Below are 24,150 nucleotides of genomic sequence, written 5' to 3'. Positions count from 1 at the left end.
ACATAGAGCTATGCAAGACGGTTAGGCATCAAACGATAACGTAGGGTATGAAGGAAATTGAACTAGGGCCTTTCCTACGAGGGCATTACCATTACACGTATGGTTGAATGTACCTAGACATAGGTAAATTTTTATCGTGTCGTAGTCTAGCCGAAGATTCCTGGAAAAGTGCCTCGGAGTGTGTGAGAAGGGGCAACGTGATCTTCAAACTGGAAAGACAGGATATAGTAAACTACCTAACGTCCAGGTCCTAGAGTGTTGTTTGAACATATCATATGTCTTAGTACACAATTCCAAACGTAAGGTGCTGCCAGGCAACTCTCAAAGGTTGCTAAAGAACTAGCAAATAAGGCGTATAACGCTCTTAGGTTCATCTCTGAGTTCAACCTTGCCGGAATTCCTAAACCCTGGCCGACTTTAATCCATATACGGGAATGGAAAACAATCAAAATTTGCCTAAGCCACAAACTATTTTCCCAAAGCTAAAGATTATAAAGAACAGAGCCCAAGCAGAAAATTGCGAGACATCGAACGACAGTTAAGAGCATTTTTAACTTAGTAACCAGTGTTGATTTATATGACTATAGAGAATAGGCCCATGTAAACCAACCATCGAGGGACTTTATAACTGTCCGGGATGAGAAAAGTCAAGTCAGAAAAGGTAGAAACTTGTGAATCGAAAATTTTGTTTATCTGAGCATTTGGATGTTTGACATTAAAATTCTTTCATCCGGCTATAGATCTGATTGAAGCGGATTTAAGAGGACCTTCTGTTAACAGGGATAGGAATGCCCGTATTATTCAAGAGATCGTTTGCCTACTTCATAGAATAGCAAGCTCATTTTTCTACTTTTGCTCCTGACTCTCGAAAGCTGAAGTCAAATCACTACCGAGAAAACCTTCCTATTCTATGAATGGTGGCCTTATGCACCGCCACATCAAGTCTTCCTACTGGTGGATTGTATTGTGTATTATCATTGGTTAAAACAGCGAAAGCTGTACTACAGTTATACCACATTAGGCTCAGCCACCTTGTGAAGTGCCCCGCAATGAGATCCCTTTGATGAGTGTATCTACTCTAGGTAGCGTAGATAATGATACCTCTCCCAATACAACTTATCTACTGTGCTTAGTCTAGTTCATATCTTATTTCACTTTCAATCCATCCCATAGCATCGCTAAATGAAACGCCTCATCCGGAGATTTACACATCCGCACGGGGAAAAGGCTTTAGGAAAAGGGATCCCGAATGATGAGGCTTCACACGAACAAAACTATATATCCAAGTCAGCACCACAAGAAAAAGATAGTATGGGTGACTCTGTAATCGGCGGGACTCATAAGTTCTCGTTTGTCCCCGGCTTCTTCGAGGATTACGCCCAGATTGCAAACGCATTGCCCGATGGCAAAATCTCAACCCAGCCTGCTCTGGGAATCTTATCACGAGATTATGATAGTTTGGGTGCAGACTTGCAATTCAATAAAGGGGCTCCTCAGTGGGTTCGATTTGAGAAGTACATCCAATATCTTAACCACCAGCATATAGATGACGGTATATCGTACAAACTGATGTATGTAATAAGACATGGACGAGGAATTCACAATGTGAAAATGGACGAACTTAAGATATCTGAAGAGACTGGGCAGATCGAACTAGTAGATGGAATCCCATTAAACTGGAAAGTATGGCAATATATCTCTTATTATCATTTATATTCTCAGGTATTCACTTATGAAAAAGGCTAATTCTATCAGAATCACTGGTCTCACAAGGATGGAGACGACAAGGTAACATGGGCTGATGCCCAACTTGTGGATGAGGGAATCACAGAAGCAAAAAACCTCTCCAAGTTATGGCTAGACGAAGATCAGAGAGATGTTCTGCCTTTACCCGGAACTATTTATACTAGCCCCCTTGCGCGATGTCTTGACACAACGAAGCTTGTCTATGCACCCGTCATGAACATGCACGGGAAGCCTCTTAGGCCTGTCATAAAGGAAAACCTCAGAGAGCGAATCACAGACCATACATGCGATAGACGAAGTTCCCGATCGTGGATAAAGCAAAATTACCCCAGTTACATTATTGAAGAGGGCTTTTCAGAGCTAGACACAAGTTGGAAGGCTGATAAATCGGAGTCGCTCGAGCAGCATGTAAAAAGGATACAGCAACTTCTCGACGACATTTTCGCGCATGATACTTCTCCTATTATCTCGCTAACAACTCATTCCTATACCATTACGGCGCTCCTGGCGGTAATCGGGTATCCTAAATTCATGGTGAACGAGGGGACAATTGTGGCGTTATTCGTCAAGGCAGACAAGGCAGAAAAGGCAGAAAAAGTTGCTACAGAAAGTTCAGCTTCTTGATCATCCGGAATGGATATTGAGCTACGCGCGACCCATGAGAAACGTTAGTCATCTATCACATAACACCAAGGGAAAAGCAATATGTAGAGTCGGCGTATGCACTGCCCCATTTCTTCGCTCGAATCGTCAGGGGTTATTTCAGCGCCCCTCAATTTGATTGGACTATACCCTCTATCTTACCGAGGCAGCGTCTGTAGTGTGCCCTGTATTGCCCTTCGAAATGGCCCCCAGCTGCAGGATGGGTCTCGACGCGGTATCGATGCGCTGTATCAATAGAATTCTTTCATTTTTATGAGGCTCTGCACGAATTGCTCTTTAAGTTACCATTTTCCTATTATTTTTCTTGGAAACTTCATTATGAGTGTTTTGGTATAGAAATAACTAGATACCTAGCTAGAATTACTTGGCATTTCCCCATTATTTTGTCGGGGGCATCTAGATATCCGAAGAGTTGCCAGTGATATAAACATTATATTTAGACCAATGGAAATTCTACGAGAGATTTCACGCTTGTCTGTGGACGGCCGCATCGAGGATATCTCGCCATCCGAAATATGCGTTTTACGAGCCTACCCACCGTCTCAACCGGAGCCTGATGCGAATCTAGAGTTCGATCCTCTTGAGAGAATTAGCCAAGCGATCCTATTTGATAAAATTCGCAACGACCAGCTATTCCCCCAATCCATCCCACCAAAACCAAGTTTGAATATAATATTCTTCCCAGATACGAAGTGGAAACCTGTCACCAAAGATAAAACCTTGCGTGACCAACTTTGCAGCTACCTGCGGCTGGACGATGCGCTATTAGCTTATCTCATGTCTTCGAGGTCGGGCTGGTACCATGTGGCCAGTGATAGACGATACAACTTCATGATTAAGGACTACCTTTATATGCTTGCATGGACCTTCGATCCGACTACGCTAGAGACGCGTGCTATGCTCGTCGCTCGGAGTGACTATAAGAAGCGATCTAGTCTGAAAAACAAAGATGGAGATTTTCACTTGCCAGGGCTTCGGGCCGCGCATTTATACCATCCGCTCTCTCTCGCCTGTCTATGCCTCACTGATTTCGTGTTCTACTTTGACAAGCTCATCGTTGATGAGGGGTATACTATCGGCTACATCGAGAAGAATACTGGCCATGGGTTATGGGTGGAGGACGAAACCCAGACCCTGGACTTTAGCTTGGAAACCCTCATGGTTGCTTCGAGAAACATTGCAAGGATCATCGGCATATTTGCTAACCTGTTCAAGAGCGTGGAAGTCACACACACCATGATCGAGTCCCTACAGGACAAGAAAACGTGGAAAGAATGGTATGGCAGAGATGATACCGAGTCGTTGGCGAACTTCGAATACTGCACTGCGTCTTTCAACTCGGCTGTAGGGTTGCTGAAGCTGCGTATAAAAACGATTAAACAATCCGGTCGTGTCATGGACGAACGAGCCAAGGCGCAGTCTAATGTGGTATGAACTATCTGAACCTTCTCAGCGTATTTATTCACCTATTTCCAGATCGCAGCTCTTATCCGCCGCGAAGATGCCGTGACGGGCCACCGTCTAGCAGAGGCCAGCAAGGAGCTCGCGGAAGCGACCAGGAAGGATAGCTCCGACATGAAAGTGATTGCGATCATGACAATGGCATTCCTTCCTGCGACGTTCTTCGCCGCGCTCTTTGATCTTCCTACACTTGCGTGGGATCAACCACAAGTAATCACGAATAACTTCTGGGTATATTGGGCGTTCACACTGCCCACGACACTTCTCATCTTCGCTTTGTGGTATATACTAAACGAATACAAAGTACTTGCGTGGTGGAAGAGGAAGGGCAATGATGGTTCTATAGAGATGGATCCATACAACGGCTTGCCTAAAGGTTTCTTCGAAAACCCTGGCCTGGCGGAACATAACGGACAAAGAAAACCTAGAACCCCATACAATTTCTTAGGTTTTTCTAGATGGATGTAGGTTTGTGGTAAGTCTAAGATCAGGTCGAGGGGCATTCATCTTCACAGGAAGACCAAAAGCCCTAGAGCGAGCGTAATACTAAACTTGTACCTATCATAGAAAAGCGAAACAGGAGTGGGAAATTTATCGATAATTAATGATAAAGTCTCATGATAACTACCCTACTTTTAAAGGTCCGATGCACAGCTGTAGTGTTTTGAAAGATATGTTAAATTCCCTTAGAGAACGACTTGCCACCCGCCGCAGCATCAAAAGCGATACACTCTTTCAACCCACACGCAATAAAGACATCTCTGGGACTGGCTCTGGTCTTATATTCGACAGAGATACCAGTATCCTTCAAGGCTTTAGCTGCTTCCGTTACCGCCTCGTAGACAGGTCCTAAGGCAAAGGCGGGAAGTATTATCATTCGATAGCCTAAATCCTTTGCTTCTTGCACGGACAAGACGGGAGAAACACCACCAGGTACGCAGTTGAAAAGACACGGCGTAGGGGCCATATCCTCGCAGATTTGTCTGCCTTGATCTTCGGTCTTGATGCCCTCGAGGAAAACTAAATCTGCTCCCGTCTCGACGGCCTTCCTTAGCCGGTCTCTAGCAGCTTCATAGCCTAACGAGTCTAATGCGTCTGTTCTAGCGATGATGACAATGTCCTCCTTTTCCTGTTCACGTGCTAGGACCGCCGCTCGAATCCGAGAGATGAACTCGGTTTCCGAGACAAGTTCCTTGTTCATCAGATGTCCACATCGCTTCGACTGCACTTGATCCTCAAGATGGAGAGCGGCGACCCCGGCTCTTATATACTGCGAAACTGTTCTTCCGACCATCAGGGGACCTATGTACCTATTACGTTAGTCGTACTGGAAACTCATAGAAGTTTAAGGCTAATATACCTCCAAAGCCTGTGTCGGAATCCGCTACTAGTGGAACGGATGGATCTAATGAGGCTATCATGGCTGCATTATCCCTCATATCGTTCAAAGTAGCTATGCCCAAATCTGGCATCCCAAGTCGAGACATTGTCGTTCCAGCTCCTGTCTATTCACGTTATTAGTATCTTGAAAACCTGTCTCAAGCGCTTTGCAGTCTCACCATATATAAACAGTCAAAACCAACCCCTAAGGCTATTCTTGCAGTAAGGCCATCATATACCCCCGGACTGACGACAATATGCCCAGGTGTTGAAAGAGCAGCGCGTAGCCTTGATACGGGGGTTTGTAAGGTATTGGCCATTGCGATTGTAGCTTGTGTTAGTATATTTTAGCCTTTACTACTGTAGAAACCTCATACCCCTTTATCAACTAAGCCACAGCCGCTCTGGCTCCGGTCTGGACAAAAAGCCAAGAGTAAACTAGATGACATTTCAGATACGATGTACAGATCTGCCTAGCTCATATCCGTTTACGATGTCAACGGACAGCTGGTTACGCAGTTTGCCGAGTTGACCGATGTCTTGCCGATTTTTACCGAGATGGGTTCGGTGATATCGCCGGCCACTTACATGACGTCCAAACCCAACACACTAAACGGCCATATTAGACGCGAAGCCGATCCTAGATGTTGCCAAATGAACCCGCTTAACTACGATTACCCTGATACGATTATCCATTACGCTGATGCATGCACCATATAGACTCGCTTGTATTCGTAACCGATCGGCTGGTAAGCCTGTCTTCCTGGGCTGGATTATTGGTTAATATCCGACCTGTTCGTATCCAAAACGGCTCCCTGTTTATGTAGATGTTATTAGCACGACCTAGCGTACTAGAAAGGTAGTTCCATACCGTTACTATCTTAAACATTATATCTCTAGCAGCCCCGAAGTTCACCTTGAGGAGGACAATCGTATTTAAATCTCGTTCTTGCTAGTTGTATATAACGAAGTAACGCCTATCCTAGATCAGATGCTCTTTAGCATGGCAGTTACTAGCCAGATTAACGACTTGCTCCGCACGTCGCGAAATGTCCACATAAGGAGAGACGATGGGTCTCGAGGTACGTCCCATTAGGGCTATACATTTATTTCCTTCGGCGGAATATAATCTAATAAGACGTATCGTGTAGCTTCAGTAGAGTTTATACGAGACTTGGAGACTTTGGCACTCAAAGTGTGGAGTGCTGGATACCAGCGGGAAGGCGACATCTTACAGCACGTGGCAAGCATTTGTCTGACGTCGCCGAACTATGGCGGTTTAGGTCTTACCCCCAGCACGCCGATAGCCGGAGATGTAGCATCTGAACTTTTGCTATTAATCACAGCTTGTAAGTGAAATATAATCTCAAGCACATTGCTTGTAACTGGACTGAAAGGAAGTAGGGCTCGAGGCGCTGAACTCTGCCGATCGAGAGAGAGGAGTCAGTAGCAGAGTTATGAGTTTTAGACCAGCAGACCGACCTCCGATGAACTTAACCGAAAAGATCTTTGCTATGCATGATGTAGACTCGAAGGGGTATGTAAGAGTAGGAGATACTATCCGTGTTGCAGTTGATTGGATCATGGCATCAGAAGCGTCATGGGGCGTAAGTTAACTCGAGCGAGGTTCCTCTTTAGACCATAGAACCTAATAACAAGATACTAGAGTATGGAAGCGACCTACAATCAGCTAGGATCCCCGGGCATATTCCGGAATGATCGGTTTTGGCTTGCCGGTGACCATGTCGTTGACCCTAGGGTCAACTCTCATCCCAAAATCAAGCCTCTCATCGAAGCATCCGAAAGGGCTAGAAAGGTCTTCAAGATGACAGAGTACCAAGGAATGAATGTAGGCACTCGATTCAAGGCAGGATAGACCCTACGATGAATTCTGCTAACATATTACTAGTATACAATCATGCACACCGAATTTTTTAGGGAGCGTGCACAGCCTGGAATGCTCGTCATAGGGTCCGACTCTCATACTTGTTCTGCCGGCGCAGTAGGGAGTCTGGCTGTAGGATTAGGCGCGGCAGATGTGACAATGGCTCTTGTTATCGGTGAAATTTGGTTCAAGGTACCAGAAGTTGTTCAAATCCAGTTTGTAGGACAGCCGCCAAAGGGGATCAGCGGAAAGGATGTGATACTCTACGTTTTGCAGCAGCTCAAGAGGAACACCGTGGCCGCGGACAGAGTAGTGGAGTACACTGGACCAGGCCTGAGCTACTTATCACCGGATGCTCGATTTGCTATTGCGAATATGACTACCGTAAGGGGGCAGGCCTAATTCAGCTTCACCTTACGTATTGCTAACCTTGTGTAGGAATTTGGGGGAATCAGCGGCATCTTCGTACCCGATGATGTTACCAAGTTGTTCATTGACTCAAGGAAGATCGCACGACACAGAAATTCGTCCTACTTCATGCGACCCGATGATGGCGCCAGCTATGCCGAGACAGCTACCATCGACTTATCGAAAGTGCAATCTTTCGTCGCGAAGTATCCCCGTCCCGATGATGTTGTCCCCGTGTCGGAAGTACAAGGCCAGAGGCTTGATGGCTGCTTTATCGGCGCATGCACGACGGCCGAGGAGGATATCATCATGGGCGCACTAATCTTAGAACAGGGTCTGAGGGCAGGTAAAATACCTGTACCAAATGGCAAGAGAAAGGTCGTCCCAGGTTCGAGGCCAATCATAGACAGACTTGAAAAGAGTGGCCTGGCAGACATTTACAGAGAGGCGGGCTTCAAGGTGGGTGTTCCCGGATGTAGTTATTGTGTCGGCATGTCTGCAGATCAAGCAGGTCCTGGGGAAGTATGGCTATCCTCTCAAAACCGCAATTTCGAGAATAGAATGGGTAAGGGTGAGTTTTACTCTCGTCCTATTACTGCGAACGCTTTGATAACGAAGATAGATTCTATCGGAAACCTGGCATCTGCTGCAACAGTAGCAGCATCATCATTCGAAATGGTCATCACGGACCCTCAGGCTCTATTAGATGCCATAGACCCAGCAAGATTCGATGCGCTTAAGGGACGGGGTTCGTTACAGACAATATCAATGACTCCGCCGGGTTATGTCGAGCCAGCTTCTGTCGATCATACGCGTGATTCGCAACCGAACGACGTAGTCTTTAACGACAACGTCCAAATGAGCAACAATATGACAGAGACTACGTTTGAATTGCATGGAAATAAAATAAAGGGAAAAATCCAGAAACTAGGCGACTTTGTCGACACAGATGCTGTGCGTATATTCCTTATGATAACGAGTCCTCGGTTCCTGGTGCTCGAACGCGTTTATTTTACTGACGCGAATTATAGTTGGCACCGGCTCAATTCTTAGTTGAATCCAAAACCGACGAAGCGCTCGGCGCGCACTGTCTCGAGTTTACACATCCAGACTTCCGTCGGAGGGTCAAAGAGGGTTACGATATCGTAGTCGCTGGTAAGGCATTCGGCTGTGGCTCGTCGCGTCAACAGGCAGTCTCGGCATTGCTAGGTATCTAGGGTCTTGTTCTTTCACACCCTTTAAGAATGAGTCCGGACTTTGCTAAGTAAAATTCCAGGATGTGGGGTGAAATGTGTGATAGCACGATCCTTCGCGTTTATCTACAGCCGTAACCAGCCCAGTCTGGGCCTTCTCGGTATCACCATCAGCGATGATACCTTCTATAATCTTGCACAAGACGGTGCTGAGATAGGCGTCGACCTAGACACCAATGTGGTGTATGTTAACGGTAAAGAATTCCCATTCCAGCTGAGCCCTATGGAGAAACAGCTCATGAACTTGGGCGGAATTACGCCAGCTTTCCAGAAGTTTGGTAAGCAGCTATTCGAAGCACTATGCTCCGGTGTCACTGGTACCGCGAGATCTAGTCAAAGGCACAAGGAAGTAAGCGGCGGGTTACAATGGTAGATCTATGTTCTGATGAACTTGGCCACAAAAACCGTCGGAGCCGAGACGGGAAAGCCGAAATAAGACCCCTGAATTTGGAGTGTGGGGTAACTCGATTACTGTCGGTTAGGTTAGCACATACTGCTACGCGTATTCTATTTCTGTCAGGATAACTACGAGAAATACTTGAGATGTATAAAATATATGTCATATACTGGCTTCTTTATAACTCATATGTATAACACGGTTTTACCGAACACCATAACTGAAATCTCTATCCTCTGGTTAACTCGGGAAGCTCGGGCCATGGATGACATGAATCAATAAATCACCACAACATAAGAATCAGGGAATCCGTACATAGTCCAAGTGGGCGTAAGATAGGACGGTATCATGCAGTCTCAACGTCGAAAGAAAGCATGCAAAGAATGCCGAACTCATAAGGTCGTGCTCAGCCCAACCACTTATTAAATAGCCAACGTTAACTTTGACAACCAGATAAAATGTTCTTCAGAGCCACCCGAAATATGTTCCAGGTGTCGGCGTCTGGGACTCCCCTGTGTTCTCACCTCGGATGCATGTTCCCGGCAGACTAAGGCGCAATTACGACGTGAGCTAGAAGCATTGAAAGGTCTTGCCAACCAGCCTACCTCTCAACCGGTAGAGGATCGTACCTCGACAGCCGCGTATATACCAAGCCAGGATCAGGCAAACGGCGATGCACCAACCTTTACAGGATCCTCGCCAGGTTTACCCAATGAACTGATAATCGTTTCTTCCCTAGACAGTCCATGTTTACCCCGAGTTCTTGACATATGGGAATTGAGCAGCGTAAAGATTAACGATTGCTTCAGGCTGTAGGGAAATTGCCGACTGTCGTTTATATGGTTCCTGTAGTTTTAACCAAGCTGGCAGGTTTTTCAAGAACTATAACCCCATCTTACCAATGTTAGACCAACGAGGTTGCAATCCAGATGATTATTACAGCAAATCTAACTTTCTATTCTGGACTGTCGTTTTCATCGGCAGCAGGCGATATACCGATGACCCGGCTATCATGGATTTCCTAGCACCACGCATGAACAAAATGGCCCTCCTCGCGTTGGAGGATACAAACAGCCCCATGGAGACCATTCAAGGCATCATTCTCTTATGCCATTGGCCCGTACCTACAAGCTCCATGTACAAGGACATGACCCAAATGCTGAGCGGCGCTGCTCTGCATCTAGCTATGCAGATTGGTCTTCATGTTGTAGGTACTGGTCAAGACTTCGCTCGTACTGTCTTGCCCTCGAATGCCGATCATTCTTCCAGGGCCTTTAGAGCCCAACTGTGGACTAGATGTCTTATTACATACCACAGGTGAGCGAAGCACACATCATCCATTGAAGGGGTCAGCATGCTTACGTATAATAGCACGAGTTTGTGTCAGGGAATCCTACCACTGATTCTTCTAAACTCTCCCCAAGTGAGGCTCTCAGACGTAGATCTCGCTATGCAGCTTCCAGATGATTTCAGGACACAACGACAGATGCACAACATCTTGATGGCGGCGACTGGCTCTTTAGTGAGACTAATCCCATTAGTTGGATCCAACTCCCAGTCGGAACTGAGCCCCTTTATCAGCCTCTATGACGCACAATTTCAACAAATAGCAGCGGATATCAGGTCTACCATAAGTAGGTATATGGCTCGAGCTAATTCACTTCGTTACAAACTCGTTACAAACTCACACTAATGCCACTAGATACGATATACCTTTACTGCTATCGCATCCATCTTCTGGCATATCATTTCCTGGATTACCCTGGTCTAAATCATGAAGGTTTAATCAACCTTTATACCATGTCCTGCAGACTATTTGAGTCTTTGACTTTCCAAGATGAGTCCACCGGATTTTCCAGGGCGTGCCCGGAGTTCGTCTACAAGACAACACTCCTCGCTGCCATGTCTATTCTTAAAATCCAAAAAAGCGAACTCGTGCGTCATGTTAACTCTGCCTCGGGCGAAAAAGCTTACTTTTCGGCCATCTACCTGTGCCAGAGGGCATCTTTTCAGAGCAATGACCTCGGCGCCCGAGGCGTCACTATCCTCGGACAGATGTGGACGAGCAAGAATATGTACCGGCAACCGGACGGGCGCGTCGACAGCCTAAATACTCGTATCCGGAGTCGGCTATCCATGAGTATTGTCTTTGACAGCTTCTGGTGGTGGCGGGTTGAATTTAATGGACAGACAAGCCCTTATCCGGAGCAGAACCAGATTTCGCCTAGTATGTATTGAACTATAGCAATACGGACACGTGTGGATCATTTCATACTGACTGGTAACAGCGCAGATAGATACCGCAGCGGGTTCTAACGTGTCTCGAGGACCTGAAGCGTCCATAACAACACAAGCTATAGCTTTCCCCCTTGACGGTAACACGGACATCACGCCATTAGATGAACCCTTCCCCGACTTTGACTGGGCTGTCAACTTCGAGTTTTTAGACCAAAACTAGAATGACCAGAGCGGTGCCGATAAAGACGAATCTAAAATTGCTTATTTATTTTACTGCAGACAATCCGAATTGCAAACATTACAGACCTATATAGCTTTCGCCTACATTATATAGCTCCTACGCTAGAGGGTTAGCTGTAAGGCCTACCATGAGCTGACTGATAGTGGCGATGTCATCACATTCGTCCAGCGTGAGTATGACCCGCTCAATTCTAGACCTTCTTTCCTCGTCAACGATACCTTTAGTCACGACGCGCCATTTCTCTAGCACCTCATCATTGCTGAGCGGCGGCTGGACACCTCGCGGGGCACCTTGCTCATAACTTAACGGCGCCGATCCGTCCCTAAAAGTGATGGTGACCTTGGTTTTGCCTTTGTCCCGTGAAGACTTGGAGTATTCTAAATTATGCTCGCAGGTAGTGATATCGACCAGCCTCCAGACCTCGTCTCGGTCTAGCTTATCGTTCCGGAACTGTGCCGGTGTAACTTGCTCGTCTACTAAGTATACGGCGCCGATATACGCATTGCTCATCTGTGCGCCCGTCGAGGTTAGCGGCCGCACAGCTTTCCAGCCGCCGTGGTGATATGCGGGCTCGCTCATCTCAATACGAATGCTCTCAAAGTTAGAGAAGTCTCGTGTCCGTGCAGGGTACAACCTGCGGAGCGCGGCCATACAGTCGACCGTGCAATGCGTCCCAGCCATCGACGCGTATGGCTTCACCATGATTCCCTCGATCTCCCATTTCACCCCCAAATCCTTCGCCACCTCTTCAGGCTTAAACTGCGGTTCCATTCCATTGCCGGAGCTGAACATGGCTAAGAAGCCACCGTATTCTCGCTCATAGACCTTCTTGATCCCGATATATCCACCCTTAGCAAGCACTGCCGCCAAAAGTCCGTTTCTTGAGGCAAAGGCATGCTGCATTCGCTTAACCTCGCTTTCAAATTGGGCAGACATCAACCCACCGGCCTGCGTGCATGCGATACCTAGGGCATCTTCTATGGCAGCTGCCGAGAGACCAAAAAGTTTTGCTACTGCAGCGGCGACCGCTGACGGGCCAAAGATTGCGCCCGAATGCCAGCCCTTAGAAAGAACGTGCGTCCCCCAGAGGCCTAGCCCGACTCGCGGGCCTATCTCGCAGCCTATAACATAGGCAAGCAGCAGGTCTTTGCCAGAGTAACGTAATTCTGTGTTATCCCCCGCACTACGGCTGTAGTGCTCAGCTGCCGCTAGTAAGGCAGGCAGCAATACAGAGTTAGAATGGATAGGAGCATCGCGGTGCCAATCGTCCAATTCGAAGCCCTGTATAAATGTGCCGTTAAGCAAGGCAGCAGAGAGCGGGCTGACTTTACGCTCCCAGCCAAAAACACATGCGCTACCGCTTATCGTTTCTAGGTCTAGGATTGCTGCAGCGGCTTTCTCAGACGATGGCAAGTGAGCGCCTACGAGGCCGCATGCTAGACCATCCAAGATGAGATATTTTGCTCTTGTTAGAATCTCTGTTGGGATATCCTCATACTTCAAGCTTTCTACCCAGGTGCATAATCTTCCTGTTGGCCCTTCTGGATCCATTGGAAGTTGACTGGGCAAGGAAGTCATGTTGGTTGTCGATAGTGTTGGGACTTGATCAAAGGGGCGATGCTGATAGACTAGACAGATGGCCAAAATACAATTACTGGATAGTTCTCGGAGCCGAAATGGGTAACGACTCCTGGCTCCCGGCGCGGCTAGTCGACAAACTCGGCGATACAAGGCCCCATGTCGGCCAATATCGGCAAAGCACAACACACAGCCAAATCTGGGCTTACAATTGTGTAGACATTGAAAAACGACATGGTGGTCTGTAGATATGCCTTAAAATAAGCCACAGTCTAATGAAGAATTATCGAAATGCGCTGGTCGCCTAAAAAGCACAGTCCCCTATTAGGGGTAAGCGATTATTCAACGGTTGCATTCTATACACGTAAATCCAAGTTTCTAGCCATACCCATAGATATCTAATACATCAGTTCGTGTGAAGTTTCGCCTAATCACGCCGTGAACTTCATCGGCATCTTCTGTCCCGGAAGCTCAGAGAGCCAACCCTCGGTATCCTCGGTAACCGTGTTCTGAACCGCACACTTATTCATTTCCTCAACAGTCTGTGTCTTTAGTATTCCCTGCACTCCGGGGCTACCGCATGCATGGAACATGCAGGAATCATTCATAGCACGCTGCAAAGAATCGCCTTTCCATCCAAACACATAGTCGGCATGCGTTCCGTATCCTAGGCTGTCCGAATACGACCAGACAAAAGGTTGCGATCCGTCTTTGGGCCACATGCCATCAAATTGAGTCGTATTCCATATGGTCTCGTACGCGACCTGAGGCATACGCACGGGGTGCGAGGCTGGGCATGGGCCCGCTTCTCGGAAGGCTCCCGGGTTGGTATTGTACTACGAAAGATTAGCAAATCCCAAATATATTGAAATGAACCCGGGGACATTCCCAGATGAGAAATCTCGCATTTGAGAACAGATCAGCCTTATACGTACCATATGAGACTGGTGGTCGGGACTATCAAGGTTCTTTCCATCCCAACAACTCGGAAAGTGGTGAATTACCATTATACCAGCAGGGCATGGCTGCTTTGGAAAGTCTGGAGTCTCGCTACCTCGGGTTAAGATTGTCTGTAGGCAGGTGTATCGAAGGCCTTTGTTGGCCTTTGCAGCCTCGAGGGTGTTTGTGGTAGGATTGCCAACTGTCATACGGAAACCCTAGGAGTACATTAATTAAAGCAGTCCTTCGGATAAGTATCATTGTAGAGTCTTTGGTTCACAACTCACGGGCTGGAATGCGGTAATGTATTGGTCTCCATTTCCATCGAAGTCCTTCTGAGTATAGTAGATGGTCATGCCACCCTTAATATCAGGAGCATCACGACCCTCGGTACCTAATTGAGCGTTTGCGTACTGCGGTACACGCTTGTAGGAGCCATTCTCATGCTTAAAATATAGCACCGCAGTCCAGTAGTTGGAGAAATCTTCAGTGTAGGCGCATGTCGTACAACTGCCCTGCTCGCCAATGTCTCCTGTCATAGTTGCGTTAAAGGCATTTCCGCCGACAATCTGATGTACGTGAGCTGAAGGAATAGCGCCGGGCTCAACAAGCGGATCTAAACGTTGGATAGACACAGTTGAGCATCCGAATCGAAGAGCGGCCCGGGAAAGTCCTGCCTGAAGCAAGAGTGAAATCCACTTCATCTTTAGAGTCGGCCGATGTCTACCACATAGAGAAGTTGAGTTAGGTAGTCAACTCCAATGATCTCAAAGTAACAGACAGCCGTTGAAATAAGTATTTCCGTGCACGATCGACTTATTTCAAATACAACCTACAACCTACAATCTACGATATAAGATCTCACCGCCACCCATTAGTCCAAGATACAGCGCTAGGATAATTAGGCTTATATGTTCAGGTAGTGATGTAGGCCTTGTCTCCCATATACGGTATGTTGGTAAATTGCAATGATATTAATCAGCCTATCGTGTTCGACGATATCTAGAATTTGGGAATCCGGGTAATATATGTACAAGCAAATACTACAAGCAAATACAACTGCCGAAATCCAATAGCCCCATATATTTCATTCTAGATTCATTGAATGCTGTCTAAATATAAATGATGCATGCTTGATAAGCATTGCTACGGCTTTTCATGAGGTTTCATACTAATACCATTAATTCCTAACTTCTATGTCCAACTAGTAGGCTAACCCTTATCATGAACGAAGGTCTGAAAATGGACGATGTAGAGCTGAGAATTTATTCATCGCTGTAAGTCTTTTCCACCCTACGTGATATTTGATTTATAAATATAAAGTCTCAAGAAGTAACCCATTGTGTAATACGAGGTTAGTATGCTTAAGCTACTACACCGGCATAGATTCATAGCAAGTAAAGAACAGGTTATGAGGGACTCTAACTCTCAAACTTCGGGGATGATTTCCATATTGACCGTGGATTTTGTGGCAGAACATATGTAGGGGTAGGGTTATCATTTTATCGAGAACATAAGACATGAGATAGCGGACCTCGTATAACAGTCCTAATGGAGACATGGTGCTAACAGGACTAACAAGTTGTCAGTGACAACTACTCAAGTATAAAGTCAATAAAATGACCACTCGTAAATATATTAGAGAATCGCTCTGATATAACACGACTAGGAATTTAATTGTCTATGTAAGGTAAGGTAAGGTAAGGTAAGGTAGGTATCCTTCAACTCAATGGGTTGCTGTACAGAGTGGATCAGTATTACGGCAATGGCCCACAAATAACGGCTGGGGAACGGTGATCAACGGAACGGCGTCGGTATGAGATCATAAATGGCATCTCACTTAGAAAGATAATAAATTCCTGTTATAGTGTTGAATTGTGTAACCGAGGAAGATGTAGTGCATTTAGAAAGTAGAGGAAAGATGTCATCCATTACGAAGCACCTGAAAGCTATGAACTCATTAACCTAGCGGATAGACATGGGCCTTTGGAGAAACAGAAGGAAGCTTGAAGAGAATGTAAATTTCGGCTCCCGTTCATTGCTGTAGTGCTTGGATTCACTAATGGTTGACATGAACATTACTTTTCTACTCCTAGAAAAGACTTCCATTTGAAATCAGAAGGTGTCTTTCACGTATATGAGCATGGTTAGAAAAACGAATTTATCTTAAAGCAAGTAAATTACTAGGTAATTATTCCCGATCGTTTTACTCTATTATTTGATACTATCGTACGGTAAAAAAGTACGTAAGCAATGAAAAGAAGACGTGTATAATAATAGTTGGACCTTATCAACTTGGAGAATTTAAGAACGCATGTAATTGAGATTGTCGCACCCATTTCCTCTCATTTCACATTATTGGGGAATCAAATCAAGCTCGATGGAACGATTCCGTGGGTACCTCGAAAGGCTCACGCTGAACGGCCGATCTAAAGAGCGAAAGCTACCAGCGATGCCATCCCTTCCAGATGATCGGCCACAGCCCCTCGCAGCAATATCACCATTGCCAACCGCCACGGCAAACAGCAAGTTCTTTAAATCTCTACCATCCGAGATTCGACGTCGCATTCTCATCGAAGCATTCGGCGAACGTATACTACACCTAGATTTACGCTTGGAGCACCCGTTAAAGAAATACTCAAAGAAAGATCGTGAACTTGTCAAACCGCGTCCTGAGCGACACGCAAACGCGCACCTGTTCCACCCATCGTTACGTGATACTACTAAAGCACAGGAATGGACGTGGTGGAGCTGCGTCTGCCATTCCCGCTTCCCGAACTGGAATTTTAATCAGGATCCCCCTGGAGTTAAAATATTTGGCGAGGAGCCAGCGAAAGATGGCTGTCGCGACCCTTTTATGCTACCACGATGCCTCTGCGTCCTCTATCCTGGCCATGCACCAGCCAAGTGCTTCATTGGTGTTCAAGGCTGGCTGTTGGTTTGTAGACAGGCATATATCGAAGGCGTCGATGTGTTATACTCCACGAATCGATTTCATATCGCCTATGCCGAGCTCGCTATTTGTCTTCCGCGGCTTCTGCCGATGCAGCATTTATCGGCTATCACAGCGGCTGAGTTATCATGGAATCTAACTTTACCACCCAGTGAATATTTCCGGTGGGATGCTGACGATAAAGATGGGCTACAAAGCTGTGATCGACTCGCACTCTTGGCACGTCTGCCACAAATCTTACCTAACCTACGCTATCTATACCTCTCTCTTCAAGATGTTCTACGCATGCGGCAACCTATGCTAGCAATTGGAGGACATGAAATGTATGAAGAGATAGAAGAGGTTCTACGAAAAGTTGACGCTATGATTGTACGAATGTCGCAGCTTCAGGAGTGCCGCGTGGCCTTACCTTTGTCCCTGTACTCTACGCGCAAGCTCGTGGAAAAGGGTCGAGATATCGATTGGCGTCGCGGAACAGACCTAGACCCCGAGACTCTATGGAGAAATATCCCAACTTCAACTTCTGATGCACCTACTGACCTCACTACCGTGAATCAGTCCATCAACGGTTATTGGATCGTCCATGGTGTCGAGGATATGTACCCGCCGCCACTCCCTGAAGCGGTTTGAAGCTTGAGATATGGACGGTAGTAGTGAATTACATAAATAGTAGAATTATTCGCTATTTATCAAGAGCAATGCTATATTTACGACGACGTTGGCACTGGTGGCCCGCTAGAAATAGTTGTTACAGGCCCTTCAATTCCGATACAATACCAAGTATCCAGCCAAAGACCCCCGCAGTCTGTTCCCAGCGCAGGGTTCCAAGCGTAAAAGTCGCTACGGTTACTTCATTAGCACACATCCAAGGCTTCTTAAGCGCTAAATTATACTTACTCGAGACTAATTCCCGCCGAATTAGCAATGGCCCAGCATCCGTCACCCGTCTGCGCCTTGTAGAATCTCCTACAGCCGGATACCATACCCGCCTATCGTTCCGTTAGCAGTTATCTTTAACTGTAAAATTCAATATTTATCCATCATCTGCTTACCTGGACTGGGGTTGGTGTCGTGATGGCTGAGGTAGTAGTGGTAGTTGGCGACGAACTTGTCGTACTTGGAGGCAACGACGCGGAATCGCCTACCGCGACGCAGACGTAGAAGTCTGGTGCCAAGTTATCGCAAGTTCCTGATCCAACTGCTGGGTTCCACTGGTAGAAGACATCGGGGCTTATGCCATTCGCCGAAATTATTGAGTCGCAGGTGTCGGTACTATGATTGAAGCCATGTTAGCACTATTATAAGGCACTGGTGGATATGGGTACCGACGAAGAGACAAGCCAAAGCTTGGTACATCCGGTTACCATTCCACTTTGCGTGGGTGTTAGCGGCTGGTCCGTAGTAGTCGGTATAGGACTCGTCCTCGTCGTGGGCGTTCCTGGAATGCCTACGCAATACCAAGCACCATCAACGATACCTTCGCATGACTCTCCCCCAAGACTGGGGTTCCATGCTCGAAAGTCGGATAGGGAGAAGATACCAAACATGGTGACGATATCGGCACAGGATTCTCCATCGCGCTGGTACCAATGAAGACAATCGCTAGTTTGGCCAGATGGAATTGTAGCCGGCGGCGACGTAGCGGTAGGGGGCATAGCAGTGATACCGCTAGGTCCGACGACGCAGTAGTAATATCCCGTCCAGAGACCGTCGCAATTGCCATTAAGAGCTGGATTCATCGCCATGAAGTCCTCCTCAGTCAAATAGTGGCCGTCTACGATGTTGCGGCAGGTATCGCCACTCTGAGCTTGATAGAAAGCCAGGCAACCGCCGACTATCCCCGTTTGTGTGGGCTCGGCTACGAAGGTCGAGTTGACTTCCGGGAGTGGTGTAAAGGTATAATTACCTGTGAATGTAGGTATATCAGGTGGTGCATCCGTCGTGGTCCAGCCAAACTCGGCTGTCGAGGTTGTTGGGATACCAATGCAGAGCCACCAGCCGGCATATAGTCCTGAGCAGTCGCTGTCGAGGACTGGGTTCCAAGCATGCCTTCTCGAAAGTCAGGATTCAGAAAACACATAAAGGCAATATCCCGAATATGCAAGGGGACTCACAAGTTCTCGAGGGTCAGCCACGAGTTGGTAGATACGATGCTGTCGCATGTATCAGTTGGGTTGACATAGTACCAGTTGTTGCAAGCCGGGGGCTGCCCTGGTTGGGTTCGCTGCGGCGGGAAGTTCGTTTCTATCGTGGTCGGGGTGATAGTCCAATTCGTGATGGGCCAGTTAGTTGTATACGGCTCCGTGTTGGGTGGTACACTGGTCGTTGTAGTGCTGCTAGATGTCACGCTACTGCTACTGGTGCTCGATATGGTGGAAGATGAAGATGAAGATGAAGATGAAGACGAAGATGAAGTCGTTGGTATACTGGGATCTATACCAACGCAGTATGAGTAGCCAGGCCAGAAGTTGGTACCACAATCGTCCGTCACATCTGGATTCCAGGTGTAGAATTGGTCAAGCGTGATGCTGAACTTTTGTGTGATGGACCAGCACGAGTCGCCAGACCCTTCAAGGACCGTATAAAATGCATTGCAGTTCTTGACGATATTGGGCATCGTCGGCCCTGAAGGTGATGAGTCTTGAGCATAGGCTTTCTGGGCGAGCCATGATAACCCTAGAGCACAGATTTTTCTTAGAGACAACATTCTCCTACTTGCGTGTTACGTATCGCAAGAGACTGGGAAGGGTTCAAAACGCTAAGGGGGAGCTGTTGAATGAGTGGAAGAGCTGTAGAACAGTCTCGGGGTCGGAATCAAAACCAACAGCACGCTTGAAGTGCTAGCTTTCAAAGACGGCGGCAAACTCGTCACAGTCATTACTCTATACTCGTTCGACATCGTCGCCCTCTTTTTCGGTATCACAGATATGACAGATCCCTGCATATTATATTGCCAAGACTTCTGCATCACGCAGTCTTACATTAAGTGCAGGCTGACCGGTCTCGATCATAGCACCACGCGACTCAGTATCCGACTCTATTCTCACCTTTACATGCCAAGGAATCAATAGTCAGCGTAAATGCTACCCCGTCACCAGAGATCAGGAGATGAAGATATCCTAGTGGTTCGCTATCGACATTGAGAACCTTGCTTTTCAAAGATAGGAGTATATGTAATCCGATCATTATTAATCAGGCTATAAAGGACTTCTCACGATCGGAGGCTCAAGCGGCTGACAGCTTACGGTCAAACCTTCCTATTCGGGTATCAAGCTATCATTCTCGGGGCTCTGACTGACACCCTCCTACACATGGCAGGTACCAGTACTTGTTGCTTAGTTGCATCCAAAATTAGGATCGCATGTTCTGGCCCTTTGACGAGACTAGTTTCCACTTAACAGGGAGGGCTTGAGTCGGTGATTGAAATTATTCATCATATCGAACGTAGGCAGCCAGCCGCTTTCATCTCCCTTCAGTCGTCGATATCTTTTTTTGCTATTACACCTTTCCTTTATCGAAGCAACGAGAGCGACATTAGTAGCAGCAGAGATGTTTCCCCTCCTAGCATCTGGCCTGGGCCTTGTAGCCCTTGTGGTTCCAGGCGTACATGCAGGTAGTCGAGCCTGGGAGTCCAACATCAGGTACTCGCGTGCTGTGCAGCACGAAGCTACCCAGGCTCGCGACCTTTCCTTTCAAGTTTATGGCAATAATACAGACGCCATTAAGAGTCGTGGTATTAGCAAGCACGAGCCATTACCCAATGCCGAATACCATTATCACAATGGTAGCTCCCAGTCAATTCACAGGCGTTGGTTTGGTATTGAGCAGGACGGCGTAACGCAACGTCTTTGGCCTCAGGGTAATATCAAGGTGTGCTTCGAGCAGGCTGTGTGGGGATCCGACTCTAAATCCACTGAAGACATTCTACGCGGCCCCTTGGAAGAGGCTCGCGGGCTCTGGAGAGACAAGGGGCTTGACGACGACGAAGGCTGGTTCAAGTGGGATGTACAGGACGATAAAACGTGGTGTAGCGACCGTTACAACCGGCCCAACTTCTTGCTAGTAATATACGCCGGGCCCGGAGTATCTAACATGGCAACGACACCCGGGATGGGCCCCAATCTAAGTCCAGACAACCCGGCCAACACGTACGAGAAGCTCGGTCCGCGAATGGTGCTTAGCGATGTACTGACCATGGGCCACCGAAACGTTGTCGCCAATTACGCGCATGAGATGGGACACTCCTGGGGATTCCACCACGAACACCAGAATCCAGATTGGTGGGCTGAGGCCTGGAGTGGCGAGCCACGCGACGATTACTTTTTCGGCGACGGGAGCTTCTTTTGTGAGCGGCTGGCTGACTACGCCGCTGCTACTGCCCGTATTGATGAGAGCACCCTTGTACCCGCCAGCGAAAAAGACAGGGAAAAGGTCAAATTATGCCACAGTCGCAATATCGCATCTGATTGGAATTTCGCCGGCGGTCTCAATTACCTACCCGTGCTGTCGGGTGGGCAATGGGACAAGAAAAAACAGCCTGACTGGACTTCCATTATGATCTACCCCAGCACGGCTGGTAACGGTAATGCGGGCGAAGGGACAGACCAGGCAATTTTACTCACCAAGCCAAACGGAGATGTCATCAAGCCCGTAACCAGGCCCAGTTCTCTCGATATCGAAGGCTTGCGCAAGATGTACGGGTCACCTAAAAAGACCATTGGGCAGCTGCTTAATAAAAAGGGGAGTGCGTACTTTAATACGTTTAAGAACGTTTTAAAGAAGGACCCGGATGCGGGTTGTTTATCTTGATTTATTGAGTAATTTATTGAGTACCTGCTTAGTGAGTTCGAGGTAGATTTATGATAATCAAGTATCATCATTTGTACTCGAATATAAAGTGATTTCCATGATTGATTAAGTATTGGACTCTTTGATATTAACTCGAGTTTCAATCTACCTTATACAGCAGTATAATCATCTCTTATCAACTAATACAATCACAACTCATCTGTATCCGGCCACGGCGACTCAAAATCAGGCAGGATGTCTGGGAGATCCTTCAGGGTGCGCTGCTTCGGCCGTGACGAGACACTACCTAGCGCATCCAGCAGCGTACCATCATCTAGGTCGATTGCCCAGACCATACATCTATAAACCCGTTAGAGGGGGTGAGGATTGGGCTAGTGGAAAATGAATAAGTAAAAACAGGACTTACCCTCCCAAACACCGTTGATTCGCATAGTCCATTTTAATCTTCATCGTCTCAGCATCATCCCAACTGACCCACTGGTTGGTGTCCCAAGTAACTATCTTGACAGCTGCCTCCTCGTCAAACGTGATGGTCGCGCCATTGTCAATGATCTTTACAATTTCCGCTGCCGAAAGTACACCAGGCGTCCCAGTACACTCACCACCGTGGGCACCGTCACTGAACTCGCATCCTGAGTGCATGCAGTTAGGGTCTTTCATGGTGAATGAGCGACCGTAGAAGCCTAGTCCCATGACGACGCGGCCTGGGTTGATGTTGTTGCGCCAGAGGAGCTCCAATCCTAGTTGTATCTCCGTCAAGTTGGTGTGAGCGTAAGCGTAGGGACCGATGGAATCAACCGTGCGGTCCCAGACACCGTCTATACGGTATTAGCTTGCTGGACACAACTACATATAAAAGCCGCTAGAAATGCATTGAACCGAATGAAAGGTAAGAGACAGAATACTCACGAATATCGTAAGTCATGATGTTGAACCAATCAAGATGTGGCTCCAGCTCCTTGAGATCAAAGCCACGGAGATACCAGTAAGATGCGGGCTAGAGATGCGATTAATTCTTCAGAAGTTATGAGTGCAGGGGAGTTCTTGGATCAGTGTCTTACCAGAGTGATAGATAATCCATACTCCTTGCCTGATGCATTCAGTCTTTCTCTCAATCTTTTCATGAAATTCGGGTAATGATCGAAGTCCGCCGCCACACCACCGCGATCATCAGCAACAGGATATTCCCAGTCGATATCCACTCCATCGAACCCGTTCTGCTGCATAAACGTGAGAAGGGACTCGAAAAAGGCGTCTTGGTGTGCCTCGCTTGCCGCCAGGTCGGAAAATGTAGTGCGGTACGGCCCGGGATCATTCATGGCCCAGCCGCCGATGGCAATCCAGACCTTCAGGTCGGCCTGTTTCTCCTTTATAGCAGTGACGCGCTTGTAGAGAGATGCTGTGTTGGCGTCCATGGGGTCGATCCGGAATGTGGTAGGATTGACTAGCGCGAAGGCGAAGTTGATATGCGTGTACCAACCCAGAGGGATTTCTTCAGGCTTCATGGCTAAAAGTGTTGGTTAGACTTTGCGCTTTTGGTTCAGGACATGTTTAAAGGATCGAGCTTCCTCGTCCCATTATTACAGGTAGACACTGAGGAAGTGCGCAAGAAAAGATTGAGAACCTACTCCCGCAAGGCCTTGCCAGGTTCCAGCCCTCGTAGTACCCGATGAGCTTCTGGTCGGCGCTTGTTCCCCCTGGACACTGCGGACTTGCAACCGTCTTGCCCGCGCAAAAGTCCTGCGTCGTGCCGCAGAACCCAAATTTGGAGCAGCAGACGTTTAGCGGACAGGCGCTCGCGTTAGACCACTGCATGCCCCAGCCCGGATCGCACTCGGACTTCTGGTCACAAGTCGAAATGCAGCCTTCACCGCAGAAGTCCGGACCCATGCCGCAAGTACCTTTGCCTGTTGTTGGGTCTCTATTATCCTGTAAGCATGGAAGCTTGGAATGGAATTCGTCTTGATAACTTACACTGAGCCGCAGCAGCCTAGTTTGCACGGGTTGGATGCAGTGCACGTGTAGTCTGGATCTTCATCTGCTGCTTGAAGACCTGCCTCTAGTGCAAAGGCTGTGAGCTGATTTGACTGGACCTCCATTTCATTCGTATCCAGCTGGGCAGAGACTGTATGCAGCAAAAGGTTGGATAACAGAAGGACGATGGCAGCACATAGCGCCTTTCCCCTGAGGGCCATGCCT

At 47.5% G+C, this 24,150-nt stretch overlaps 11 protein-coding genes across 11 annotated transcripts; 6 read left to right on the top strand and 5 right to left on the bottom strand.

The window, feature by feature from the left end:
- Window positions 1-1,311: 1,311 nt before the first annotated feature.
- F4813DRAFT_379351 (phosphoglycerate mutase-like protein) lies at window positions 1,312-2,370 on the top strand (the record flags this gene model as incomplete). The annotated part of the gene is made up of 2 exons (XM_049245444.1): window positions 1,312-1,683; window positions 1,756-2,370. The coding sequence occupies 2 exons, from the start codon at window positions 1,312-1,314 to the stop codon at window positions 2,368-2,370; spliced, it is 987 nt and encodes a 328-aa protein (XP_049102540.1).
- A 242-nt stretch (window positions 2,371-2,612) lies between these two features.
- On the top strand, window positions 2,613-4,442 carry F4813DRAFT_298213 (uncharacterized protein). Its single transcript, XM_049240722.1, has 2 exons — window positions 2,613-3,834; window positions 3,886-4,442. Exons 1-2 carry the CDS (start codon window positions 2,854-2,856, stop codon window positions 4,336-4,338), a joined length of 1,434 nt encoding a protein of 477 aa, XP_049102539.1. The 5' UTR covers window positions 2,613-2,853; the 3' UTR covers window positions 4,339-4,442.
- Window positions 4,443-4,459: 17 nt separating this feature from the next.
- On the bottom strand, window positions 4,460-5,763 carry F4813DRAFT_298191 (putative carboxyphosphonoenolpyruvate mutase). The gene is made up of 3 exons (XM_049240721.1): window positions 5,430-5,763; window positions 5,231-5,375; window positions 4,460-5,172 (listed from the first exon to the last, which is right to left on the bottom strand). The coding sequence occupies exons 1-3, from the start codon at window positions 5,568-5,570 to the stop codon at window positions 4,547-4,549; spliced, it is 912 nt and encodes a 303-aa protein (XP_049102538.1). The 5' UTR covers window positions 5,571-5,763; the 3' UTR covers window positions 4,460-4,546.
- Window positions 5,764-6,396: 633 nt separating this feature from the next.
- F4813DRAFT_298244 (aconitase family protein) lies at window positions 6,397-9,355 on the top strand. Its single transcript, XM_049240724.1, has 8 exons — window positions 6,397-6,599; window positions 6,655-6,857; window positions 6,917-7,099; window positions 7,160-7,519; window positions 7,574-8,108; window positions 8,166-8,497; window positions 8,575-8,752; window positions 8,820-9,355. Exons 2-8 carry the CDS (start codon window positions 6,708-6,710, stop codon window positions 9,167-9,169), a joined length of 2,088 nt encoding a protein of 695 aa, XP_049102537.1. The 5' UTR covers window positions 6,397-6,599; window positions 6,655-6,707; the 3' UTR covers window positions 9,170-9,355.
- An 850-nt stretch (window positions 9,356-10,205) lies between these two features.
- On the top strand, window positions 10,206-11,651 carry F4813DRAFT_379347 (uncharacterized protein; the record flags this gene model as incomplete). The annotated part of the gene is made up of 4 exons (XM_049245443.1): window positions 10,206-10,510; window positions 10,565-10,827; window positions 10,896-11,420; window positions 11,482-11,651. 4 exons carry the CDS (start codon window positions 10,206-10,208, stop codon window positions 11,649-11,651), a joined length of 1,263 nt encoding a protein of 420 aa, XP_049102536.1.
- A 117-nt stretch (window positions 11,652-11,768) lies between these two features.
- Window positions 11,769-13,250, bottom strand: F4813DRAFT_386765 (putative immune-responsive protein; the record flags this gene model as incomplete). The annotated part of the gene is made up of 1 exon (XM_049246460.1): window positions 11,769-13,250. One exon carries the CDS (start codon window positions 13,248-13,250, stop codon window positions 11,769-11,771), a length of 1,482 nt encoding a protein of 493 aa, XP_049102535.1.
- A 215-nt stretch (window positions 13,251-13,465) lies between these two features.
- Window positions 13,466-15,133, bottom strand: F4813DRAFT_298216 (uncharacterized protein). Its single transcript, XM_049240723.1, has 3 exons — window positions 14,477-15,133; window positions 14,186-14,407; window positions 13,466-14,086 (listed from the first exon to the last, which is right to left on the bottom strand). The coding sequence occupies exons 1-3, from the start codon at window positions 14,891-14,893 to the stop codon at window positions 13,682-13,684; spliced, it is 1,044 nt and encodes a 347-aa protein (XP_049102534.1). The 5' UTR covers window positions 14,894-15,133; the 3' UTR covers window positions 13,466-13,681.
- A 1,300-nt stretch (window positions 15,134-16,433) lies between these two features.
- F4813DRAFT_298044 (uncharacterized protein) lies at window positions 16,434-18,144 on the top strand. Its single transcript, XM_049240718.1, has one exon. It carries the CDS (start codon window positions 16,570-16,572, stop codon window positions 17,770-17,772), a length of 1,203 nt encoding a protein of 400 aa, XP_049102533.1. The 5' UTR covers window positions 16,434-16,569; the 3' UTR covers window positions 17,773-18,144.
- Window positions 18,036-19,849, bottom strand: F4813DRAFT_379343 (uncharacterized protein; the record flags this gene model as incomplete). Its single annotated transcript, XM_049245442.1, has 4 exons — window positions 18,036-18,131; window positions 18,195-18,414; window positions 18,472-19,191; window positions 19,257-19,849. The coding sequence occupies 4 exons, from the start codon at window positions 19,847-19,849 to the stop codon at window positions 18,036-18,038; spliced, it is 1,629 nt and encodes a 542-aa protein (XP_049102532.1).
- A 421-nt stretch (window positions 19,850-20,270) lies between these two features.
- F4813DRAFT_298066 (uncharacterized protein) lies at window positions 20,271-22,347 on the top strand. Its single transcript, XM_049240719.1, has one exon. It carries the CDS (start codon window positions 20,692-20,694, stop codon window positions 21,949-21,951), a length of 1,260 nt encoding a protein of 419 aa, XP_049102531.1. The 5' UTR covers window positions 20,271-20,691; the 3' UTR covers window positions 21,952-22,347.
- F4813DRAFT_379341 (glycoside hydrolase superfamily) lies at window positions 22,140-24,146 on the bottom strand (the record flags this gene model as incomplete). Its single annotated transcript, XM_049245441.1, has 6 exons — window positions 22,140-22,290; window positions 22,358-22,769; window positions 22,861-22,948; window positions 23,013-23,458; window positions 23,580-23,872; window positions 23,926-24,146. The coding sequence occupies 6 exons, from the start codon at window positions 24,144-24,146 to the stop codon at window positions 22,140-22,142; spliced, it is 1,611 nt and encodes a 536-aa protein (XP_049102530.1).
- Between the last annotated feature and the right edge of the window lie 4 nt (window positions 24,147-24,150).

Source organism: Daldinia decipiens (assembly GCF_022478715.1).
Source record: "Daldinia decipiens strain CBS 113046 unplaced genomic scaffold F4813scaffold_6, whole genome shotgun sequence".
NCBI classification, from domain to species: domain Eukaryota; kingdom Fungi; phylum Ascomycota; class Sordariomycetes; order Xylariales; family Hypoxylaceae; genus Daldinia; species Daldinia decipiens.
Note: the sequence above shows the minus strand (reverse complement) of the source record. Positions and strands in the feature narration are given on the sequence as shown.

Excerpts from the sequence above, each read along its gene's own strand:
- F4813DRAFT_298213 (XM_049240722.1), top strand. The coding sequence starts at position 2,854 with ATGGAAATTCTACGAGAGATTTCACGCTTGTCTGTGGACGGCCGCATC. Across the intron at positions 3,835-3,885 it reads GAGCCAAGGCGCAGTCTAAT|ATCGCAGCTCTTATCCGCCG; the intron begins GTGGTATGAACT and ends ACCTATTTCCAG.
- F4813DRAFT_298191 (XM_049240721.1), bottom strand. The coding sequence starts at position 5,570 with ATGGCCAATACCTTACAAACCCCCGTATCAAGGCTACGCGCTGCTCTT. Across the intron at positions 5,376-5,429 it reads GTTTTGACTGTTTATATATG|ACAGGAGCTGGAACGACAAT; the intron begins GTGAGACTGCAA and ends TAACGTGAATAG. Across the intron at positions 5,173-5,230 it reads TTCCGACACAGGCTTTGGAG|GTCCCCTGATGGTCGGAAGA; the intron begins GTATATTAGCCT and ends ATAGGTACATAG.
- F4813DRAFT_298244 (XM_049240724.1), top strand. The coding sequence starts at position 6,708 with ATGAGTTTTAGACCAGCAGACCGACCTCCGATGAACTTAACCGAAAAG. Across the intron at positions 6,858-6,916 it reads CATCAGAAGCGTCATGGGGC|AGTATGGAAGCGACCTACAA; the intron begins GTAAGTTAACTC and ends ACAAGATACTAG. Across the intron at positions 8,753-8,819 it reads GGCAGTCTCGGCATTGCTAG|GATGTGGGGTGAAATGTGTG; the intron begins GTATCTAGGGTC and ends GTAAAATTCCAG.
- F4813DRAFT_298216 (XM_049240723.1), bottom strand. The coding sequence starts at position 14,893 with ATGAAGTGGATTTCACTCTTGCTTCAGGCAGGACTTTCCCGGGCCGCT. Across the intron at positions 14,408-14,476 it reads ACATTACCGCATTCCAGCCC|GGTTTCCGTATGACAGTTGG; the intron begins GTGAGTTGTGAA and ends ATGTACTCCTAG. Across the intron at positions 14,087-14,185 it reads CCGACCACCAGTCTCATATG|TACAATACCAACCCGGGAGC; the intron begins GTACGTATAAGG and ends AATCTTTCGTAG.
- F4813DRAFT_298044 (XM_049240718.1), top strand. The coding sequence starts at position 16,570 with ATGGAACGATTCCGTGGGTACCTCGAAAGGCTCACGCTGAACGGCCGA.
- F4813DRAFT_298066 (XM_049240719.1), top strand. The coding sequence starts at position 20,692 with ATGTTTCCCCTCCTAGCATCTGGCCTGGGCCTTGTAGCCCTTGTGGTT.